Source organism: Papio anubis, chromosome 2 (genome assembly GCF_008728515.1).
Source record: "Papio anubis isolate 15944 chromosome 2, Panubis1.0, whole genome shotgun sequence".
NCBI lineage: Eukaryota > Metazoa > Chordata > Mammalia > Primates > Cercopithecidae > Papio > Papio anubis.
The window spans coordinates 27,450,755-27,474,504 of NC_044977.1; the positions used below are offsets into that span (position 1 = coordinate 27,450,755).

At 35.9% G+C, this 23,750-nt stretch overlaps 1 protein-coding gene across 15 annotated transcripts in view; it reads left to right on the plus strand.

Moving 5' to 3' along the window:
* Nucleotides 1-23,750, plus strand: part of BBX (BBX high mobility group box domain containing) — a 274,443-nt gene that overhangs the window by 180,554 nt on the left and 70,139 nt on the right. For all 15 annotated transcript variants that reach the window (XM_009199573.4, XM_009199592.4, XM_017955102.3 and 12 more), the window contains 3 exons: nucleotides 354-596; nucleotides 10,343-10,538; nucleotides 14,515-14,582. In XM_009199573.4, the coding sequence (XP_009197837.1) occupies nucleotides 354-596; nucleotides 10,343-10,538; nucleotides 14,515-14,582 (507 nt within the window). The remainder of the gene's footprint in view (nucleotides 1-353; nucleotides 597-10,342; nucleotides 10,539-14,514; nucleotides 14,583-23,750) is intronic.

Sequence of the window (23,750 nt, forward strand, 5' to 3'; positions counted from 1 at the left end):
ATATCAGACATTGAGCTAGGCACTATGGTTGTAAAGGTGAATAAGAGCTTTTGTCCTCAAAGAGCTCACTGTTTAGTGAGAGAGAAAATAATGTAAGCAATTATAACACAATGTAATATATGCTGTAATAGAGACATGCACAGGTTGCTATAGAAACTAAGCAGAGGGCTACATCATAAGTTAGTTACCAGCCATGAACAGTGGTTGTTGATTTTTTAAAATTATATTTTTTTCAATGTGTAAATTGTTTAAATGGAGCTAAGAAAAAATGCAATTTGCAAACCAAGACTAACTGTTAAGTCAAAATTATCCAAAACATGTTAAAGATCTGGCTTTGTTTTTGGTGGTAATAGGTTCAACTTCTTGGGGCTGATGGCCTAGAGCAAGATGTTGGTGAAACTGAAGATGATGAATCACCAGAGCAGCGAGCCCGGAGACCAATGAATGCATTTCTTTTATTTTGCAAACGCCATCGCTCTCTTGTACGTCAGGAACACCCCAGGCTTGATAACCGAGGTGCTACCAAGATACTAGCTGATTGGTGGGCTGTTCTTGATCCAAAGGAAAAGCAGAAATACACAGACATGGCCAAGGAGGTAGGTTACAATGACAAGGTATTCTGATAGCTAAAAGCAACCAGTCCTGAAACTCCCAGTCAACAAATATGAAGCACCTGTTGAAGGTCTAGCAATGAGAAGGTGAATCATGAATCAGATGTTAAGCAAAACCATAAGTGCTTTCTTTGTATGACTTGTTCCTGTTCCCCTGCTCCAAGTCCATGTAGAAATGCTGGTGGAGGTGCCAAGAACAATATATTAACAAGAAGTTTTTTCTCGTTGTCTATACCCCACTGATTGATATAAGGGATTGATTTATTGTGAAGGTTTATTATGAATAGTTTACAGTGAGTGGTGATTTGTTTATTTATTATGGTAATTTGTTATGAATGGCGACTTTTTTTCTTTTTTAAGTTTTTCTAGAAACTCTACTTTTATTGTCAGAGAATGCCCATGGTAAAGTTGACAATCTTAGGTTACTCTAGTTATATCATGGGAAAGAGTCTTGATCTAGTTCTGATGCTAAGTAGCTTTGTGACCATATCCATAAGTCAACCTCTGCATCTCAGCTTCTTTTTTTTCTTTTCCTTTTCTAATGTTATTGGAATGAGAAAGTTGGACAAAGATTTGTATCCTTTCTGATGCTAACATTTTTTGATTTTGTAATAAACAAAATTATCAAGAAATATGCTTTGACTTGTTTCTGTTCTGTAGGTAGTGCCGTATGAATATTTAAAACCAATAAATGATTGACTGCCAGTGGAACAGGATGTACTGCGAGGTGTGCATGCCTGTAAATACTGTGTAGGCAGTAGTTAGTGGGAAGCATTTCCATGCTGGAAGGCTATTCAGAAAGGTGGGACATTAATCACTTCCAGAATGATAGCAGTTACTAAATTTCTTCAAAAATTGTATCGTAGTTCTTTTACTGTATTTGGAATTAATGTGAGACCATTATACATTTAAATGTATTGTGATGGATTTAGCTCCGAGTAATAAGCAAAGCAATATTATTGTGGCTAAACTTGACAGGAATAATTCTAATATTATTTCCTCAGCATTGCAACTTGCAAAAAGATCTTGGTTCATGAAGACCCCTGTCACCCAAACACTTGGTTGAGTTTTATCAAAAAATGAACCAGCAGGGGACAAAATACAGTTTCAAGACATTTTAGTAGACATCTCAGTATGTGAAAAAACAGTTCTTCCAGGTGCTGTGCCTTTATTGAGTTAATTAGCTAAAAACATCAACATTAAACATAAAAATTTTTAAAAATACAACATAAAAATTTCTTAAGAAATGTTCATGGAAATTTGAATCTTGAGTAAATTATTAGCATAGTTACTACTATGAATTAGAATTAGTAATTATATTAGCATAATTATTAATTTATTAGTATTAATATAATTATTAATTGCAATAGTAATGATTATAATGATTGTTAATTATAATAGTATTAATAATTATATAGTTAATCATATAAGACTTCAAGAATTGACTGTTAAAGACAGGATTTTAACTATATAGGGCCTGTGGAAAATTTAAAATCAATTACAGTAACCTACATGATTTTAAATATTTCATTAGATTTCCATAGCATAACAGTAATTAACAGTAAAACTTTCCCATTAAATAGTCTTACATTTTTCATAGTCATTCTTATATAGTAAAATAAATAATTATCTGAAACCTCATAGGGAAATGCATAAGCTTCCTATAATTAAACACCTGAGTTTGTTTTAGATTGCCGTTTTGGGATAACATGCAGCCTGTCCCCAGTATATTGTTTGTTTTTTCTTAAAAACGCCTAATTTATAAACCCAGTAGGTGGCCACTTTTAAGAAGAGGAAGTATTATTTTCATATAGGAAATCCCTTACTAATTACTTAATTAGGTTCACAATATTTGCCATTGTGGCACTAAAATGAAATCTGTTAAGGTGGCCCAGTGCAATCTACTAAATGTGGAGACTGTAACTGATGTTCCACGTTATAATTTGCCTTGTTTGTAGTTGCTGTTATGAAATGTTGCTTCATTTCTACTGCAAAGTGTAGAAGATTCAGCTACTTTCAAAATTATTACACAATTGGTCCCTAGTTGTAAGTGATTCCTACTTGTTTCAGCTTACTTTCTAAATGATTTTGCAGTTACATTAAAGGGCATATAATTGTGCTGGTGCTTTTTATGTTAATATTGCAGCCTTAATTGGAATGTCAGTTCAGTGAACAAATACTTAATAAGTGCCTTTAATTTGGCCAGATTTTGTGATAGTAGCTAGCGATACAACGCCGTTAATAAATGTGGTCTGTTTTTCAAGACTCCCCCAACACACAATCATTTTTAAAACTCTTTTTAGATGTGTAATCTTTAAATTTTACACCTCAAATTTTAGATGTTGTCCATTAGGGTGCAAGACAGATTCTTTCAGCATAGTGTGTGGATGGGGGTGTGAATGCTTAGGTGGTGTTTGCCAGTATCTGTCCTGCCATTATCAATTGAGTGAGAAATGTTTTCTTTTTCTTGCTGTTTTTAAAAGAAGTATATTTTAAAAGCAAGAGTGAGTAATAATACAACTTTGAAAAGATTGTCTGTTTACCTGTTCATGAAAATTTCCTCTGACCCCTTTCCTTGCTCGTGATTATCTTATGTTATTGCATCTGGTAAGACAAAGCACCTGTTCTGGGATTTGTTTTTAGTTTCTTAAATTATTTCCCAGTACTAATTTCAGTTGCTGGAAAAAAATGGCTGATTGCGGGTTTTGTGTTCTCTGATGAACCTTATTAGAGCAATAATTCGTTGGTAATTTTAAGAAGACTATTCTAAGGTTACAACCTGGGTTGCTTTCTTAAATTCAGTAATGTACATGATGATACAGTGTTGTGGATGTTCACAGGTTCTAATTTTTGAACGTGTGACTGCCAGTTAGGAGGCACAGAAACAATTATATCTTTCATTTTAACATCTTCATGTATGTACTCTTACAGGAATACAGATCTCTGCATTTTTGCCTACAATACTGCTGGAACCTTCTATTTGTCATTTAAACTAATTATCATAATGAATTAAGGATAAATTGAGAGGATCACACATCTTGAACTTCAGCTAGAACACAGTACAAAGAGGAGGGAAGGATTTGGAAAGCTTAAATAATTTGAATGACCTTTATCATACCCATTGTTTTAGCATCATAGGCATGAGACAGAATGTGTGCATTTATTGATTGATTGGTCCTTTTTGTGCTTAGCATATAACATAAGCACCAACCTGTAAAGTGAGTTAAGATTATTCCCATTCTTCAGACCAGGAACCTAAGGAGTTAGTGTCTTGACCAACCATACATTTAGTATACAGTGGAGCTGGGATATTCTTTCCCATTTGACTCCTGTTTGTTCTTCTAATATGTATATCACCCTGTCCACTTTAGATGCCTGAAAGATAAGTATATTGGGGTAATTATGGCAAGAATGGTAACAATAAAATGTCATGAGTCTTATGGGAAGAATCTGCTTGTGCTGGGGAGGGAAGTAGGTGGAAGTGGATCAGGAAAGGCTTTACAAAGTAGGCAGAATTTGGCCTGGGTTTTCGTATAAGGATTCAGAGAGAAGGAAAAGGGTAAGAGTAGGTGTGGGAAACTGAAATCAATTTCAGGAACAAGATAGTTTGTTTCACCTGGAGCCTAGGTTATGCATAGAAGAGTAACAGAAAATTATGATATAAAGGTAAATAAGGCAAAAACCCACGAGAGACCAGACTTAAAGTTTGGAGGTTCAGCTGTATGCCAATAAAACAGCTATGGAATTAAATGTAATAAAATGCAACTTGAAGGTGAACTATACTAGCCCTTTGAAAGTGTTGGTATCTATTTTTGTCAATATTCTGGGAAAGGTTTTGACCACCACAAAATTCCATGGGTTTTTTATTGATTAGTTCTTTTATGCTTCTTCCAGACAAAACGAATCTATTTTTTAGTATTTATTTTCAGCTGAGATAATTTTTGTAAAGACCATTCATTCCCTTGTTTTGGGTTCATCAGATATGGACTCTTTTCCAAAGAAAATACTCTCTCATTTTCTCTTGTATTATACTCTGGAGAACTTTTCTTAACTGTTATACATCATGCTTAACAAATAGTATAATTTGTATTCTAGCAAGCATGCTATTGCACTTTGCCTACTATTAGAGTAGCACCTCATTTATCCAGCATTCTGAGAAACAGCTGCTATACCTAAATGATTTCCACAGAGATGAAACTTTACTCTTCTTTTAAAAACTTTTATTTTATATATTTATCCTAGAAATTTCATTAAAATTTTGTTTACATACTTTCTCAAAGTATTCAGAACATCTTTTGACTTTTTTTGAAACCTTTAACATGTTATTTCCACAGGAATTACTTTATGATCTGTGACTTGATGAGACTTTTGTGAATAATGTTTTGTCTATTAGTAATTCTCAACTATTTTATTCTTTTGAATATCCTCTCTGCTTTTCCATGGTAGTTTTGTTTTTTGTTTTGTTTGGGTTTTTTGCAGGGGTTGGGGAGTCCACCCTCAGCTAGCACTTGCCATTTCTCTCCTTCGTCAGCCCCCTTTTGCTGCTTCTAATCAAATGGCTTATACTTTTTGAGTATAGTTTAATTAGGGACCCCACCACATTTGTGGGATATAGATAGTAAACCTAAAGATGTCAGCTTTATGTTTCACAACATTGCTTGCTTCTGAGACCTTTTCCATTCCTGTGTTCTAGATATTAGAACTTTCTTACTGTGTTTAAAGAAATATTCAGATGTTTGCTTTTGGTATGATAATAATAACTTTGTGAACATTGCTATATCATGTCCAGGTTCTTTTATAAACATTTAAATGTTTATAAACTCATTTTATTAAGTTACATTATTAAATTCTAACTCATTTAACCTCCCTTCTCATACTGTTTTGAATTGCCACATCTGTAAAATGGCAATTAAGATGCCTGCCCTCACAAAGTTGATGTAAAATACAAATAAGGAAATATATGTACAAGCATTACATAAAGTTTAAAACTCTATGCAAATGTTTATTTTAGGGTTATTTCTGATAAGCGGCTTTATGTTGTTTCTGTTTCATACTTCTCTATCTACATGATTATTATTTTTATTATGAACTGTTAATACATTGAAGGCCTACTGAAATGCAAAAATTAGTCTTTGAAACACAAAAATGAACAAAACTAAAAATATCATTTGCCCAATTTGGCCAATACTATTCAGTGTTATCACTAGCTTTTAGCAACATAGATGTTTAATTAAGTGAACTATTTGATTTTGAATTATTAGTCCATTTGCCAATTGTTCAGTAAACACTTGTATTTAAATATTCAAATAAATATAAAAAGACTATAAAAACTCCGTAACTAATGAGGAATAAATTGAGAATTTAAACTGTGTCTCTCAAAACTCGTTTTAGTATTTGGTTTCAGATGTTAATTTTTAGATTGACAGATCTTAGTAGACAGATCACTGTCTACTTTTTAAAAAGTAACAAAATTACATTTTTAAATAAATTCTGAAATTTCAATTTTTAAAATTAGTGCACACTGATTAAACTGACTCTTCTCATAATTACTCAGATTAGGGAGTAAAATTATACTTGTAAAAAAACTACTGTTGCCATAATAATTTTCACCCTTATAGCCACATGAAGTAGCCAGTTTCTTTGCTTTCAAATTTTCATTTATGACATTTCTACAACACAACAACCAAATAATTTCCTGGTCACATATTCAAACCACTTTTTCAAGTGTATAATTTCTGTTGGAGTGACTTTATTATGAAAGTTTTGCAGGTTTAATGTAGAACTTAAGCTATTGTTGTTCAATCAAAACATAAATTTAATTCAGTGTTCTGTCATGTGGAACAGTCTAATTAATTTTCTTTCTATTAAAAACAGATAGCAAGAATAATTCAGATCAGATAATGCATTGAGTTGTATTATCTGAACGATAATTTTGAATTTTTATGAAGGAAAGGTCCTCAAGACTAAGAAAGTACAGATTAGTACCACTTATCTGATAATTCCTTCTCTTCTTTTACCCTTGTATAATGTGATTTCTGCTTGTGGATGGGAAGAGAAACAGCTGTCTCAGAATTTATTATGCTAGAGATTCACTTAGCCCTCTATCACATATATGATTATACAGTAAAACGTGTTATAGCTCTTTCTCAGAAATCCAGTAATTTCTAGTTTAATCTCTTTTTCACAATTTTGGTAGATGATACTTCATATGTTTGCACTGGAGTCATCTGTCTTTATTTATACAGACATTCTCGGGGTCCCTCATGACTGAATCTCACTAGGGCTGCGACTTCTCTTTCACCCTCTTGAAAAGATCTAGACCTTAATAATAACTAGAAATACTAGTGGACTTTTAGATAGCACCTCCTCCCAACTAAAAACAGGCAAATGGAGAACAGTTGGTAAGTCTATCTTTTATTAAAATTAAAGTGCTTTTGTTTATCAAATTTGCATTTTTTTGTAAATGGTCTAGAAAAGTAATGTTGAGACTCCGTTTTTAAAAGATTGACAGAATATTGTCTTTTGTCACATAAGAATGCCATTATCAAATATTAAGTAGACAAAATACTGTGACAAAGGGTATTTGATGCCAATACTGAATAACAGTAAAATCAGTAGCAGGATTTCTAATTTATTATTCTTGCTACTGAAACGTGGTAGTGGATGGGGCCTGAGAGAAGGGATCCAGCATTTACCAAGCACCACAGGTAAGTCAGGAACTATGTGTCTACTGCAAAGTAGGATTCCCTTAGCTTATCTAATTGGTTGGAAATTTGCGGAAAGAAATTGGAAGCCATAAGATGAATTTTTATTTAATGGGAGAATTTTGAAAATCAGTATTTTTAACAAAAATTTTGTTATCTGACAGAGTCTTCCGTTGAAATCTTAGGACCGATAGCTTGTTTGATGTTTTTGGAGGATAAGTGAGCTTTCTGTCCCACCATCAGTATGAACAGTCTGGCCTTGGATATCTGGGGCCTGTCTCTTAGGCCTTTTCAGTCCTGTAATGAGGGATTTTGCCCACATGATTGACCTGCACGCTAATAATTTCACTCAGATATTCACTTCAGAGGTGTATACAGAGTCTTCCCCCATTTCTCCCTTACCCAGCCTTCTCTGTAATTCCTTTCCTAATAGTCTCATCACAACAAATGATTAAGCCTTTCTACTATTGTCTCTTTTAGCTAAATCAGAGCAAGTGATTGATGAAGTGCCAGGTTCCAAGAACAGATAGACATCCTCATACCCTGAGGCTCTTCCTGCCTCCACCCTCGCTTGATGCTCATATACTGCTTGTGTTAACTTGTGTTTTTACATGAATTGATGGCATCTGTATCTAAACTTTAAACTCCTTAAGGACAAAGACTGTGTGTTATTCTGTTCTCTCTCTCTCACATTCTTAACTCTTCCACTCAATGTGTACTTGATTGAACTCATGAACGTGGTTTTGAACATCTACATTGAGTTTAAGAATCTGCAAGATTAATATTGTGATACCGTTACAGAGTGTAGACCCTTATAGTAAATTCTGTTATTGTTTTCCATAAAACCCCACGTATTCCCGGCCTTTCTCTTGCCCTCTGTTATTCCAACTCATATAGGTAGGTAGCCCTTTTGCAGATCCATTGTAAAACCATTTTTCCTGCCTGAGCCAGAGGAAGCGATGGTCCAGCCTTATGGACCATGTGTAAAAAGAAATTATATATTTTTTTGTAAACTGTGGACTGTAAGCAATATGAAGACAGGGACTCCATCAAATTCATACTCTTTTCTCTCCCCAGTGTCTAGCAAGTGTCTGTCATCTAGTCAGTGCTCACAGAATATTTGAGATGTGGATAGGTGAGTGGAATACATGCAAGAGAAATTGGGATGTGGTGATTATAACTGCTCTATGTGATTTTCAGCACCAGCTCCCCATTGTAAATTAGTTTAAGCTGGACTCTGTTGGTATGATTGGTGCTTTAAAATTAGTTGATGCTGGCCATCATTCTGGTGACACCTGTCTAGCATTTTCCACAATTATGACTTCCTTCTTAAAATTTTTAAACTACTCCCTCCCAAAAATAGATAATTTTATTTATCATGACAAATATGTTAATCAATTTGTTTGAAAGTCTTTTGACACTTTATAAAGTGGTGACCTTTGTTCAAGTGACTGTTCATCTGACACACCCGGCCTGTGTGCTTTTACTGGGACACAATAATGATGCATGCGTCTGCTACTTCCATTTTCACCTCACCCTGCCATTTGTCACTTTCCACTTCCAGACAGCAGGCAGAGCTGTTTGTCTGCCTCAGCTTAATATGTAAATCCCTCATACACATGAATGCACTGTGGTAGTGTGTCTCTTGTATCACATTTGATAACTCCTGACACGTTCTGCTTTTTGATAGTAAATTCTAGTTTGGCCTTGTGTCCAATTTTAATTATTTTTGTAAGAAAAATGGGACTGTATTCTACAGTTTTTTTATGCTTACTTTCCTTCTACATGTATCCATGTATCAATAGGCATATATATCTTACAGGTTAAAAAAAATGGATTATTCAGAAACTTTGAGTTAAGATAACATGAAATAATTCTACACCATTGTCAGTTAACATTGCATAATTATCTACATCACAGTTTTCATTTATATGATTTAAAGAGAAATGATAGGAAAAAAAGTATAGCCTTGGTATAAGGAAAGTACATACCAAGGAGAAAGGACCTTTTTCAGACTATTGGGTAAAATTAAAAGTTGTTTGGAGGTTATAATGAGTTAATGTCACACATTAAGTTACCATTTTAAAAGGCAAGCTTATGGGATTGAATGAATTGTATTAATTTAATAAAATATCTAGCAATAATAAAAATTGAAGAATATGTGGAAAATACATTCTTAACAGATAACTTTTGGCAATATGTAACAAATAGCAATAAATGTATTTTGCTTCACGTTATTGTCATGCAAGACATAAAAGGTAGCAGAATTGAGAGAAATGGTAACAGGAGCAAGCCACAGAAAAATGAAGGAGAAAGATGTTGTCAGTGAAGGCTGAAACCTCCAAGTAAGACAAAGTTTGTGATGGATTATTGCAACATCACATATCAGCGCTCTTAGAGCTTGTTTATATATTCAGTTATGTATGCTCATTGCAGACCCCTGGCATGGTGGCAAGTGTGGTTACACTTTGTAAGTGGAGGAATTGAGGCTGAGAAAGGTTTAATAACTTGCTTAATGTCCACAGCTAGCTAAAGAAATGGTCGATGCACTATGCACCACTGCTTCCAACAACCCTCGGCACTGGTGGTATTATTCTCAGTTTATGGAATCTAAGGTTGAGGCACAGAGAAGCTACCTTCTCTTCCTTGGTTACTGTAGCCCTAAGTGGAAGTTTGAGGGTTTGAACCTGCTTCTGTCTCCAGAGCCCTAGGCTCATTCCATTATAAACAACTCCCTCTCCCCACCAAGGTCAGAAAGCTTTTTGGATACTACTTTTTAAAGTTGAGGATTAAAGAACACAAAGTATACAGCTTCTGAATGCTTATCCCATAAATGGATTAGATAACTCCATGTCTTATCTCTAGAACCCTATGCTGAGATTGTCATTCTTCTACAAGGAGAGCCACAGAAGTCACTGAAATTGTTTTTCTCACTTGGTATCTAAATAGGGGAATGGTGTGACAGCCCTTAGAACTTTTTCAGTCTATTTGTTAATTAAAATCTACTATCTGTCCTTTTCTTTGTAGTATAAAGATGCATTTATGAAAGCAAATCCTGGCTACAAATGGTGTCCTACCACAAACAAGCCTGTGAAATCCCCAACACCCACTGTCAATCCACGAAAGAAACTTTGGGCCTTCCCATCTGACTCTTCAAGAGACTTGCCAAGCCCCAAGAAAGCAAAGACTGAAGAAATGCCTCAGCTTAACTTTGGAATGGCTGGTGAGTTGAGACACTATTTCCACCTGTTCTTTAAGGACAGGGCAGTACATTTCGGCAGCATTTTAAACAATACAGGGGGCAGGGGGACAAAATGTATGACCAATATTAAGCAGTGGCAAAGATATAGCGTATTTTCAAGCATTGGATCATAATATATATATAGAATACATGTAATTTTAAAAAGGATATATAGCCTCAGTGGTAGTGTCATTATAAATATATGTGAATTCCTGACATTGACAGTATGGAAAAGTAGACAGCAACATGGAGATTGTTAGAAGCCTTGGAAATTTTATGTTCACAGAACGGCTTACACACACATACACACCAGTAAGCCATCCCAATATGCACCGTAGTTATCATGCTACTTAAAAAGCCACAGTCATGTAGATCATCTGGGTATTAGAAACATTGAGGGCACGAATATGAACAAGTACATCACAAATCTGAGATGGACCTGACAGCTGTGTCTTAGAATTCCCATCCTATCTGTCTCCTCTTGTGTCCATTCATGTATGGGTCCGACAAATTTAAAATTCCAGACGGTGCCATTTGTTATGGGACCTTTAGTGCTCTTTGGGTGGTAAGGTATGCTAAATCATGTGTTACCATGAAATAAAGTTCTTATATTCACCCTGCAAGTGGCTCTGTCTTCCCTAGCTATTGCAATACAGTAATCAAAAGAGGAGTTTGCCAGATGAAATTAGCAGATTGAGCAGGGGAAAGGCAGTGATGCTGCGATTGAGCTATAGGGTTCCTATTTCGGTATTAGAAGCAAATTTTCTTCCAAATCAGAGTATTGAGCTATTTGCATATGGAAAGGTTGTGGAAAGAGGTTGAGTGATATTGTGATAACACATTTTTTTAATAACCAATAAATTTAACAAGACTTTATAGTTCACTGTGTGATTCATAGTATATAAAGTGTGTGGCAGTATTCTATATAATCTACAAAAAATATTATTTTAATCAGTCATGTGTGGTGGCATGTGCCTATAGTCCTGGCTACTTGGGAGGCTGAGATGGGAGGATCACTTGAGTCCAGGAGTTCGAGGCTGCAGTGAGCTGTGACCTTACAACTGCACTCCATCCTGGGTGACAGAGCAAGACCCTGCCTCTAAAAAATGAAGTCTAACATAATGGCAGGATTCTAGGGGGGTGGTGGGGAAGGATGCAGGTGATTGCTATGTGGGTGTCTGTAGTGTCATTCTAAATAAACTCCCAAAATGATGCTTCTACATATCCCAGAAGAATCAGACATAGATATCTGTCCTTGCTTTAGCTGTCACTTTGTACAATTTTATCTTCAAACCACTTGTTATTAGATAGTCTTGGTGAGCTTTCTGGACTTCCCAGGTTATATCAGTTGGAGTACTTTCTAAAATATCGTATTATCAGAACCCAGAAAGAGTATATAGATGACTGGCTTCCAGCTGAATTTCTTTGGGCATCATGTAACATCCATTGCTTTTTCTCCCAATTCTCAATCTAGATCAGGGTATGTAGTTTGTTGGTGTTGTTGGCTTTTTTTTTTTTTTTTTTTTTTTTTTTTTTTGCATATATCTGCTCTTCACAAAACCATATAACAATTGTGGGTGAACTGCAGAAAGCTATGAAAGATATCTTTTTTGTAGCACCGTTTCTGATACTTTATTAATCTGCCTTTTACCTGCAAATCGAAAGTCGAACCCAGACTTCAAACAGGATCTTTACAGATCAGTATTTAAGATATGTGTTCTCAAAAGAAAGTACAGGAAAGAAGGATAACACCTTCCTTGCATTTATCTCATTATATAATGGCTTGGGTTATATGTTGCAAATCCATGTTCAGAACTCTTGATAGGCTTGCATATAGCGGATAACATTGATCTGATATTTCCAGGTATGTTCGTTTTCAACAAGATGAAAGTGAACTGATTTGTCTTTAATTAAAACCTGGTACTTAGGCATGTGAATCTAAGAGACGATAGAGGGCTTCTAAATGCCAGATTGTTTTCCTCAATATGGAATCTCTTTTGTTTTGTTTGCCCAGTAGTCCTTGTCACATGACATTTTGCAATTCTCAATAACCCCATATTACAAAATGTATGATTTCCAAGAAGGGAAAGCTGTGTATATTGTAATTTAGTGCAAGCCCTTTCATTGAATTGCACTAAAGGAAGCATCCTATGTATGTGAATATGTTTTTGATAGTTCTAAATAACATTATGTAAGTGTGAATTAATATAAAGGATGTTGGTAATTTCTTGGCCTATGTTTTGGTATCTATATAGCAAACTTATTGCAAAGTCACATTGGTATATAAATTATCACATAATCATGTTCCTATTTTACTTTGTAATTTGAACTAACACATTTTTATCTTTAGAAAGCTATCATCCAATCCTCCTGATCTCTAGGATGACAGCTGCAAAAGTATTTCTCTTTTAAAGAACCAAACTAAACTTTTATTTTCTAGCAAATTCATTTCCCCCTCTTAATTTTTAAGTAGATTTAAGTATCTATTTCTGCAGCCGCAGTAGTTCTTAAACTTAACATTTAGTTAAAGTTGGAGTCTTAAAACAACGCCAGAGAGCCTTGTTTCATCAAAGCAGCTACTGTTTGTCTGCGTTTTCTCTGTGTGTGTCTTCCTATGTGGCTGCCTTCCAATGCTGAGCTATTTTTTGACCCCCTGATCTTTTGGTAACATAGTTTTTCCTCTAATAACCTCTTCCCCTAACCCCTACCCATTTTTTTTACTACCTCAGAAGTTTTTTTGCAATTTTTTTAAAACTATTTATAACATGTAGTCACAGTTGTTTTATGAGTTCCTAAGAGAGGTTGTATACAAAGATGTACTTAAGGACCTATCTTTAACCCAATAAAGAAAAGAAACAACTAAATTTCTTTGTGCAACATTATGACTGATCCTCATTTTCAATTGTAGATTCCTAAAATTAAATATACATTGATTAAGGGCCTTATATGCACGAGGAGAGATACCGAGTTAGGCATTTTGACATATGTTCTTTCATTACACTTCTGAATTTTAATTCAGGACAGACTTACAGGACACAGGTGCCTTTTATTTGATAACTTCTTTGTTTTTATTTATTTTCTATTTGTTCATTTAATTTTTTAGAGACAGGGTCCCACTCTGTCACCCAGGCCTGGAGTGCAGTGGTGCGATCTTAGCTCACTGTAGCCTCAAACTCCTGGCATTAAGAGATCCTCCTGCCTTGGCCTCCCAAAGTGCTGGGATTACAGGCATGAGCCATTATTCCCAAGTCTGCTTTCTTTGTTTAGATACAGCCTGGGTTATAGATCTACCACTTTGCTGTTTTTATTTTCTCTGTTTATATTGATTCTTGAAATAGTGAAAACAAAGAACTTTGATAACATAAAAAGCATTAATTTTATACCTTGAAGGCATTTTGGGCATGTGTTTGACTACCCCTAAGATTTAAAATGTCAAAAACACATCAGTTAATGTAAATTTATTTTTAAAACTTTAAAGAAAGGTTATTTGAATAAAACCTACCAGATTTTACAGGCCTGATTGGAAAACTTCTCTCTGTTCTCTAGTTATCTGATAGCCTATTATTTTAAAATTAGTCCTGATTTCACATGGCAGAATTAACAATTTGAGAATAACACTCTTTTGTTTAAAAAATCTTATCTTAACTCCCCAAGCAGTAAGGAAAGAAACATTACATTAGAAGATAAATTAATGTTACAAACAGCAGTGGTATTGAAAAAAGTGCTGTTGGAATGGTGAGACAAGAGTGGTATTCAAGAGGCTCACAAAGTATGAGCACTAGACACATATATGCCAGGTTATTGTTGCATAAAGAGTTTTTTAAAGTTTTTTTTATAAAAAGTTATATGTGGTTGTGCTGGATTTCTAATTGCTAGTCTTTATGAGTATTCTTTTTGACTCTGTGGATTGTATGTACTTTGTGCTTATAAGTTGATGATTTGTTTTTGACTTATTTAGATCCTACTCAAATGGGAGGCCTGAGTATGCTGCTGTTAGCTGGAGAACATGCTCTTGGCACACCAGAGGTAAGCCAGTCCTTTTCCATCTCCACTCTGCTCATGTTGCGGGTTGGGAACACAGTTACAGTCTGTTTACGTTGTTCATTCTGCATTTTCACTGTTTATAGCTCATCAACAAACTTTATAATCTTTCTCTTTAAGATCTTTCTGTGTATTTTGTGTGTTGAGTGTAAAATAAGTGGTGTAAATAAGGCCATGAGGATATAAACACAAGTCAGGTGTTGAGGTTTTCTGAACCTACATGTAAGGTTGTAGTAATGCAATATATAGATCACTGGTGTTTGCCATGACTGTATCGTGGTTATGTCAGTTGGGTGCTATAATTCATTTATTCGAAACATTCTCTGCTTTGGTGATGTTCACATGCTAGTGGGAAGATAATAGCTAAAAATATGCAACTGTCAGTCTCTCTGGTACCTGAATAATTCCAAACAGCTGTTTTGAAAATTAGGAAACATGGCATTTCAGGATTGTTTTATTCTTCTTTCCCTTCCCCACTTGAGACACGTTCTCACTCTGTTGCCCAGGCTGGAGTGCAGTGGCATGATCACGACCTCCCAGGCTCAGGTGATTCTCTCACCTCAGCCTTTGGGTGATTTGGACTACAGGCATGTACCCCAAAGCCCAGCTAATTTTTGTATTTTGTGGAGAGACAGGGTTTTGCCATGTTGCTCAGGCTGGTCTCGAACTTTAGGGCTCAAGCGTCTTAGCCTCCCACGGTTCTGGGATCACAAATATGAGCCACCGTGCTTAGCCTGTTGTAATCTTTAAAACGGAAAAAGGACCTAGGCTTTCATGAACTTGGTTTCATGATCTAGTTATTGGACTGCTTTGGCTAAACATTTTTAGGTATGATTTTGACGGGCAGATAGTGGCAGTTAACCATGCACAGTCTGCATTTGTAGAATTCCCCTATTTCCCAGAGACGTTTAACAGAGGCCAACTGAATTACCCTACAGGTCATGTTATTTTACCACACTCAGGTTTTTGAGATGGAAATTTTTCAATCCCCAACCAGAATTGTTGTTTAGGGCCAAATAACAATGACTCAATTTTATTTTGGGTCATATTTTTTACTTTTTTTTTTTAGTTGTGATTGTGTCATACTTATTATACTTGAAGGCTATTAAATAGTGGTTTTTGTAGAAATATAATTAGATAATAACCTACTTACATTATAAAAGGTTTTTGTTTTTTATAGTTTACATGTGGGATCCACAATTGTTGACTATATATTCAATTTAACAGAATTATTTTGATTCTGTTCACTTCAGTGCAGCAAGAAATGTACAAATGTGTACAAAAATACACTGGTAGTTATTTACTTTCTGCTAATCTTCAGCTGGAAAAGCATACATGTCACTTTGTGCCTTTGCATACTCATTATTCATCATGTTTGTAGTTTCTAACATAATAGCATTGTCAGGCATCGTTTCACTTTCTAACACATTGCTGCTACCTCTTAACAAATCAAACTGTCATTTAGGTGTAGAGTATCCCAAGCATGTTCCAAAGGTGAATGTTGGAGTAATAATATGCACTTGACCTTTCAACACGTCTGACTCAATATGATTTCCAAGCATGCATTGAATTGTGAAAGGCAGCATCATCTTTCTTAACTATTAGAATTATCGTAGTGTTTCATTCCCAACATCTATTTAGTGTTCTTTTTAAACTTCAAGTACAAATGTAAACAAATCAACATCTGTAGAACTCATGGATGCTAGTCAAAGAAAAGCATGGTTTCTTTTTCCCCTTTTTGCTTAAAGTTTGCCTTTTGGGCTCTTTTCAATGAGACGTTCTCCTACTCCTTCTTAAGAAGGCAGAGTTTTGACACATGCAACTCAACACAGTGGTGGACCTTTTTATCTCTGAAGTAGAAATGTTTTGAGAATTCTCAAGCTAAAGAATCAAAGAAAGCTAAACGATTGAAAGAAGGGAACCATAATGGGAGAAGAGAATCTATGCTAAGGAAGAAGGTGGTAGCAGTTAGGTCTTTAAGAACCACTTCAAAGAACACAACTCTTTCTTCATATTCAGTATTTCCCATCTCAGAGATATTTAGGTCATTATTGAAAATAATCTTGAGATATTTAAACAGTGAAAGTTGTATAAAATAATGCTGTCTCTAAATATAGGTAGTTTGAGAATTTACTTTACAGCTCTCAGTAGACTGCATTAGCACCCGAATTTCTATGTGAAGTCTTATTCCAGATATGTAGACATGATCATAGAACTTTAAGGGCTTATATACATAGGCAGATGAACATGAGACAAATGTAATAAATATGTACTTATGTTTCCCTAAGAAGACTAGCAGGATAATGAGATAAGAGAAATACAGAAATTTCATATTTCTGACATTTAGAAAAATTACTGTGAAGCCTGTTGGTACTGTGAGGTAAGACCAAAGTGACATTTTACAAAAATTCTGCCACCAAAAAATGGTCTAATCATAATCGCTTTTAAAAATGCCATGACAGAACCCTTATTCTCAAATATTATTCTTAAACAGAGAAGGTTTTCTTTTGTTCATTGACCTGAGACCTAACCATATAGAAAAAGTCCTCAAAAGACTATTTTTAAATATGAAAATTTTAACATAAGGAATAGATTTCTTTAAAAAAAAAAAAAAAAGCATCTCTAGAAGGTAGAGAGGCTTACTGTAACTGAAATAATAAAGTCCCAGATTAAAAGCCTATACTGCTTCCTAGATCTGCCTGAAATGCACTTAGAGTTTTAGAGAGAAATTATAATTTCTTGAGATATCAACGGGCAAATAACAACAAACAAAATGTTGTGTATTCTCTTTCTTTCTGTCTCCTGATCAATTCTTAATCTACCATAATAGATTTTTTGCATTATTATTTCAACGTTTTTTATGTGCCGCTGTTACTAAGCCTAGCGTGATTCTATAGTCTCATTGTGGTAACTGGGTCTGTGATGAAGCAAATGGATGCATTTTGATAGTTTGTTTTGTTTCTTTTACTTTCACATAATCGGCCTTTTTTTAATACCCAGAGTACATTGAAATACATAAATTTTTGGGATAAATTATTTAAAACAATGTTGGTTGTTAGAGAATTTATTGATTGAGGAAGCAAAATCGATACACTGAGCAAGAAAGACATAAAGGAGTGACTCCTGGCTCAAAATAGCAGACTAAGCATGTCACTACCGAGACCTTTTAAAATAGAAGCATAGAAGTCTCATTAGTAAATAACCCCATAATAATGAAGGAAATGGAAAGGAGTGTGTCCAGTGAATATGAGATTACAACAGATTATTTAAATCAGAAATCAAATGTAGTTGTTTAATCCGTAAAATGTAAGTGCCAGACAAAAATAGGCTGACAGGGAGCTGCAGCAGAGATGAGAGCCTGTCTATTCAATAGAATGCCCAGAAGTTTAAATGAATGTCTCCCTTTTTTTTTTTTCTTTTGTTTAACTTTAAAGAAACAAATAAAAATGCAGAACAAATAAAAGTAATCATGTTCACATCACACTCAGGGAAGAACTAATGAGAAGGCAGAGAATTAAGCCCTTGTGTTTCATACCAGAGAGTTATCTAAAGATGAAAATACAATAAATTGTCAGTACTTGATCTAGAACTTCTAGAAGTAATCTCCAGGACTAGAAATCTGTTATATTTGTTAGTTACTTTAATAAAAATGGAAAGCTAAATTAAATTTTAAAAAACAAGGCAGGGAGTGATATAATTCAGATTGTGGAAGGGGCAGTTATTCACCATATCATGTATACAACAGTTTGGATTAATCTCAGAAAGGATGACATCCAGTATCAGACCTAAGTGAGCAACATAAATTCATCTTGGCTAGAACAGAAGGGGAGGGTGGTTGGAGAAAAGTAGAATATAAGTTAGGCAGATTAATTATAGCTGATGAAAAGCTTCAAAGGTATCAATATCTATGTAGTTGAATGACTGTTTGAAGCCAAACTTTCAAATATATGAGAAGTACTTTAGACTTTGGGTCTGTGCTTTTAGAATGCCTGTTTTGTTGGAGCCAACAGATAATGACAGTAAAGTAGTGATCAAGCCACTTTTTTCTTTGCCTTCCATCCCGTGAAGTGGAGCTAATAATAATATCTGCTTGCCTTCAAATCTCAAGGCTACAGTGAAGATTAATTAAATAAAACCTGTAAGGCACTTTTAACTCTCCTGCAAATAATTCTTACAGGTATATAATATTATTGCCATTAGTTAAGTTATTCTAGGCATTTCATATTCAACTTGCAAGTTTAAATTATATCAGACATTTCTCCCACAGGCTGTAATATGCTTTACCAGCATACATTCACACACACACACACACACACACACACACACACACACACACACACACAAAAACACAGAGAGAGAGAGAGTTCCTTGTCTACTGAAAACTTAGCAGAAATTACAGTTGTAATTTACTGTCTTTATCACCAGGTGCTCAAGAAGGAGATAGTTTTTTAATATCTGGGAGAAATCAGTATAGGAAGTCCAAAGTCAGCAGAGTAGCTGAGTTAGTCTCAGGTTAGTGGAGAAGATGCTAATAGATGATGGCATACCTCCATAAAAGGACTGTAAAGGTCATGTTCTCTGAGAATTGAACAGTGCCGAACTGTGTGCCATCTTTTCTTACATTTAATTACATGACAAGTGTTTATTGAATGCCTTCTATGTATCAGGCACGTCAGGGAACAAACCAGACAGCACGAAGCTGATACTGTCTTAAGGTTCAAGTTTTTAGATATAGCAAATTCTTCACATGATAATTCTAGCTTAAAAGGAAATCACATTGATTTTCATTTGTTCACCATGATCTGCCCATTTTAAAATGTTTAAAGCTTATATATCAAAATTTCTTTGGGCCGGGCGCGGTGGCTCAAGCCTGTAATCCCAGCACTTTGGGAGGCCGAGACGGGCGGATCATGAGGTCAGGAGATCGAGACCATCCTGGCTAATACGGTGAAACCCCGTCTCTACTAAAAAATACAAAAAACTAGCCGGGCGAAGTGGCAGGTGCCTGTAGTCCCAGCTACTCGGGAGGCTGAGGCAGGAGAATGGCGTGAACCCGAGAGGAGGAGCTTGCAGTGAGCTGAGATCCGGCCACTGCACTCCAGCCTGGGTGACAGAGCAAGACTCCGTCTCAAAAAAAAAAAAAAAAAAAAAAATTTCTTAAACTCCAAAAATACAGGTTAAATATTGCTTATTCAAAACTCTTGGGACCAGAAGTACTTCAGAGTTACAGTTTTTGGAGGGTTTTTTGGGGGGAATATTTATATGATCCTCACCTTTTGGGCATCCCAAATCCAAAAAACATGAAATCTGAAATGCTGTAGTGAGCATTTCCTTTAGCATTATGTTAGCACTCAGAAGGTTTCAGATTTTTTTGAGCATTTCAGATTTTTGGATTAGGGGATACTGAACCTGTAATAAATATATTTTGCCTTGTAAGTTTGTAATATCAATCTGTCACCTCCTCTAGGAAGTCCTTCATGATTATGATTGCCTGAGCCAATTCAATTCCCTCCTTATTCTAATCTCTCATATCCCATATTGTTAGTTTCATACCTTATAACACTGATTATATTTAGTTTTAGAGTTTATTATAAACTGTATAATGTCTTATATTTTTAAAAATTTCATATTGTATTATATGTAAGTATTGTCACTGGAAGACTAAGAAAGTTGGGATCAAAAACAATGACAAGATTTAAACTGCAGTAGGTCTACCCACTTGCCTGGAGAATAGTTGTTATTATATCACAACTAACATGTATTGAACATTTTTTCCAAGGCTCAATTCTTAAGTGTATTACATAAGAGTAACTTAATCCTTGTAACAATTCTGTGAGTTAAGTCTTATTTACCTTATAAGTAAATATTTACCATTAGGTGAGGAAACAGGCAGAGAAGGGTAAAGTAACAGCCCATGATGGTGAAGCTACAAAGTGGCAGAACTGGGATTCCAACCCGGGAGAACTAGCTTCAGTCTTCTTGCAGCACACAGGGGCCTTGATGATTCCGCTTCTGCCCGTCCAACCTTAGCTCTGGCCACTTCTCCTGCGTGCTGACCTGTGCTGCACCCTTACTGAAGCTCATCGCTGCCAGAGCAGGGGCATTTTGTGAGTGCTTTCTGGGGCCAGGCACTGTGTTTACAGTTGACATTGAGTAACTCATTCTCTCAAGAACCCTATGAGGCTAGTTTATTATTTTCCCCATTTTATAAATGAGGAAACTAGGTCAGAGAGGTGAAATAACTTCTCAAAGGTCATAGAATGAGAAATTCATAATACTAGGATTTAAAGCCACATCGTTTTTCATTAAATGATGAGATAGGCAAAATCTGAGACAGAGAAAAGTTTATTTTTACCAATATTTGTTGAATAAAGGAATGATTATGTCCACATCTTAAATGCTGAGTTTTTAACAATTTCAAACAAATACAGATTTAAATAAAATGGAAACTTTTCACTTTCTTTATTCTAATTTCTAACGTCAATGAAATGAGGCAATTTATGTTTCTGCTTGTTGGTGTGTTTGAATTAATTAGATATGTGCTTCCTTTAGGCTACTGTATTGGACTATTCCAGAATACTTTAATCTATTGAATTCCAAACTCCTTGCCCCAATGTCCTACCTGAACCTCATCAAAACTTTTATTCCCTTCCCAAAGTTTTATAGCTTACTTTATTTAAATTCTACCCTGCAAAGGAAATGAGCTCTCTGAGCTTTCTCTTTTCTTGGGTGGCTCCCCCTTTATGTCACTCTTCACTGCCCATTTTGGCTGGACCTGCCCATCCAGCCAAAGAGCCCAGCCTCTACCATCTGTCCACAGTGGGGCTCAAGCCCAGAGAATTGGGTCCTTCTACCCAGCTTGATTTACAATCACATATCCTCCATAAGTCCCTAGGCTGCATTGATGACACTGAGTATCCTCCTTGGGCTCTCAGAGATGAAGGCAAAGGTGGTGTGGAAGGTGGGCAGAAAGAGAGCTGGGCTCAAAAGAGAAGGGTGGAGAGCAGGAAGATAAAGGAGGCATCCTTCACAAGAGAGGTGTGGTTATTGTCAATTAGGTGGTTGTTGGAGAGCACAGTGATGTACACTGTTGCATGTTATTCTCACAGTTTCCTGTGAAGAAGGCAAGTAGGCAGAGTGGCATTGTATCTACTCTATCAAATGAGGAAACTGAGGCAGGTGATCTGAGTTATCTCAATTGCTGCTGCAGTTCTTTTTACAACTGGCCTGGAGTCTGTTCTGGACTTTCATACTGGTGCTCAGCCACACAGATTATAGTGTTAGGAGAACTTGACTCATGGGGTAAAATCCATACTCCAGCAGCCCCAGTGCCCTGAGGAAAACCAAGGATGTGTTCTTCCATGTAGCCAGATGACTCGACATGTGTTCTGCTTGTGGGAGTGCTCAGCTCTGTGCTGCTGTTCGGTTATGCCCGCCATGGCGGCCAGGGACTCTTCTCAGATGTGGTGCACCACTGGCATCAGGTAGCCGAGTGCAGTGCGCTGGTAACCAGCTTCTCCTTTAACTCTCAGATGGAATCGTCTACCCCAAAACCATCTCTTCTCATAAAAGACACCCACTGCCTCCATCCAGACGTCTTTCCATCTCTCAAATTTCCTTTTTAACTTACCTTGGAAACACAGGCATTGTATTTCTGACCCCTTTCCCTCAGCTCTGACTTCTTGCCAGACAGTTACTGAAGCCTGGCAGTTACCATCTTTGATTCAGTTGGGGTCTCACATCTCAGCTGGCTTATTTCCTTAATCTTCCAGTTAGCCTCCTACCTCCAGTCACCCCCAGCCAGCATCACCCTGCACTCCACTGACAGAATTACCTGACTACACATCTCTCTGACTGAAAACCTCAGCTGGCTCCTCATTGCCTCCAGTCCAATTTTCAAACTTCTTCATGTAGAATTCAGATTCTCCCACTATACTCCGATGCATGTATTCTTCAGCCACACTGAGAAAGTCACTTTCTCAAACACACAGGGTTCTTGCCTTCATACTTTTCCACCTCCTGTTACCGCATCGTTTCTACACTTGTGAGAGAACTCCTGGTTTTCCTAAGGTATGTCTTAGACGTTACCTATCTTCCTTCCAGCTGTTCCCACGCAGAATGAAGGCTGCTTCTCCATCCTCCTGTAGACCTTGTCATATTCCACCATTATGCACTTACATTTTTGTATATGATGTTGCTGTCCCCTGCACATGAGTTGCAAGCAACTAAGGGTTAGTTAGGCACATTTCCTTTGGTCAACGTTTTATTCCCTAACACCTACTAGATACAAGTAGAATATAAGCTTCTTGAAAGTAGCAGTCTTTGTGGCTGGCATGTCATAGGTATCTATTAAGTATTTGTTGAATGAGTGAGTAATCAATAAATGTTTGAATTAGCAAGGGTAGGAATGTATGGCTCAGATACTACCAGTGCAATACCCCTTTTGTTGACCATGTGTTCATGCCAGCAGCGCATGGTTGTGGTCTTGTGTCTTGCAAAGTAAGGACAGGCTCATGATAACAACCTAGCTTTCCAAACTACTCACAGTGCATGTAACTGACTTGATCTTGTTTTGTATCAGGAGGCCAGTTCACATTTTTATGTATTCAATTTCACTATATGAATTGCTCCTGTGAAAAAAATACTACATTATTGAAATTCTTAATTATACTAATCACTCCCCTTCCATGGTTATTGAGAATTATAGCTAAATCAAGGAGAGGATTGAATTTGGGTAAATCAAATGAGTATGTACTTAACAAAAATCCCTTTAGCTATTTTCGTTTTTGGGCGTATAGCAACACCTAGTGGCTTTACCGATTATTTCAGAGATTATTTCTAGAAACAGCTTCTTGGGTTTTTTTCTCCCTTATTTAACCGCTACTTATTTAATATTTTTTCTTTCCTCTTAATTAATGAACGAATGTCTTTGGCCATTTATTTTGTATTTAGAAAGTAAACTGGCTCTAGCATAGGAATAGATATTACAAAATTGATGTTTATCTATAAAAAGTGTGCCCCACCTAATAAAAATAAATGAAGTACTTTAAATGCAGACATCAAGATGATATAGCTCAATATTTTAAACATTTCACAACCTCTGGAACCTTCTGAATAATGACATTGCTCAAATGGGAGCCTTTTTTGGGAAGT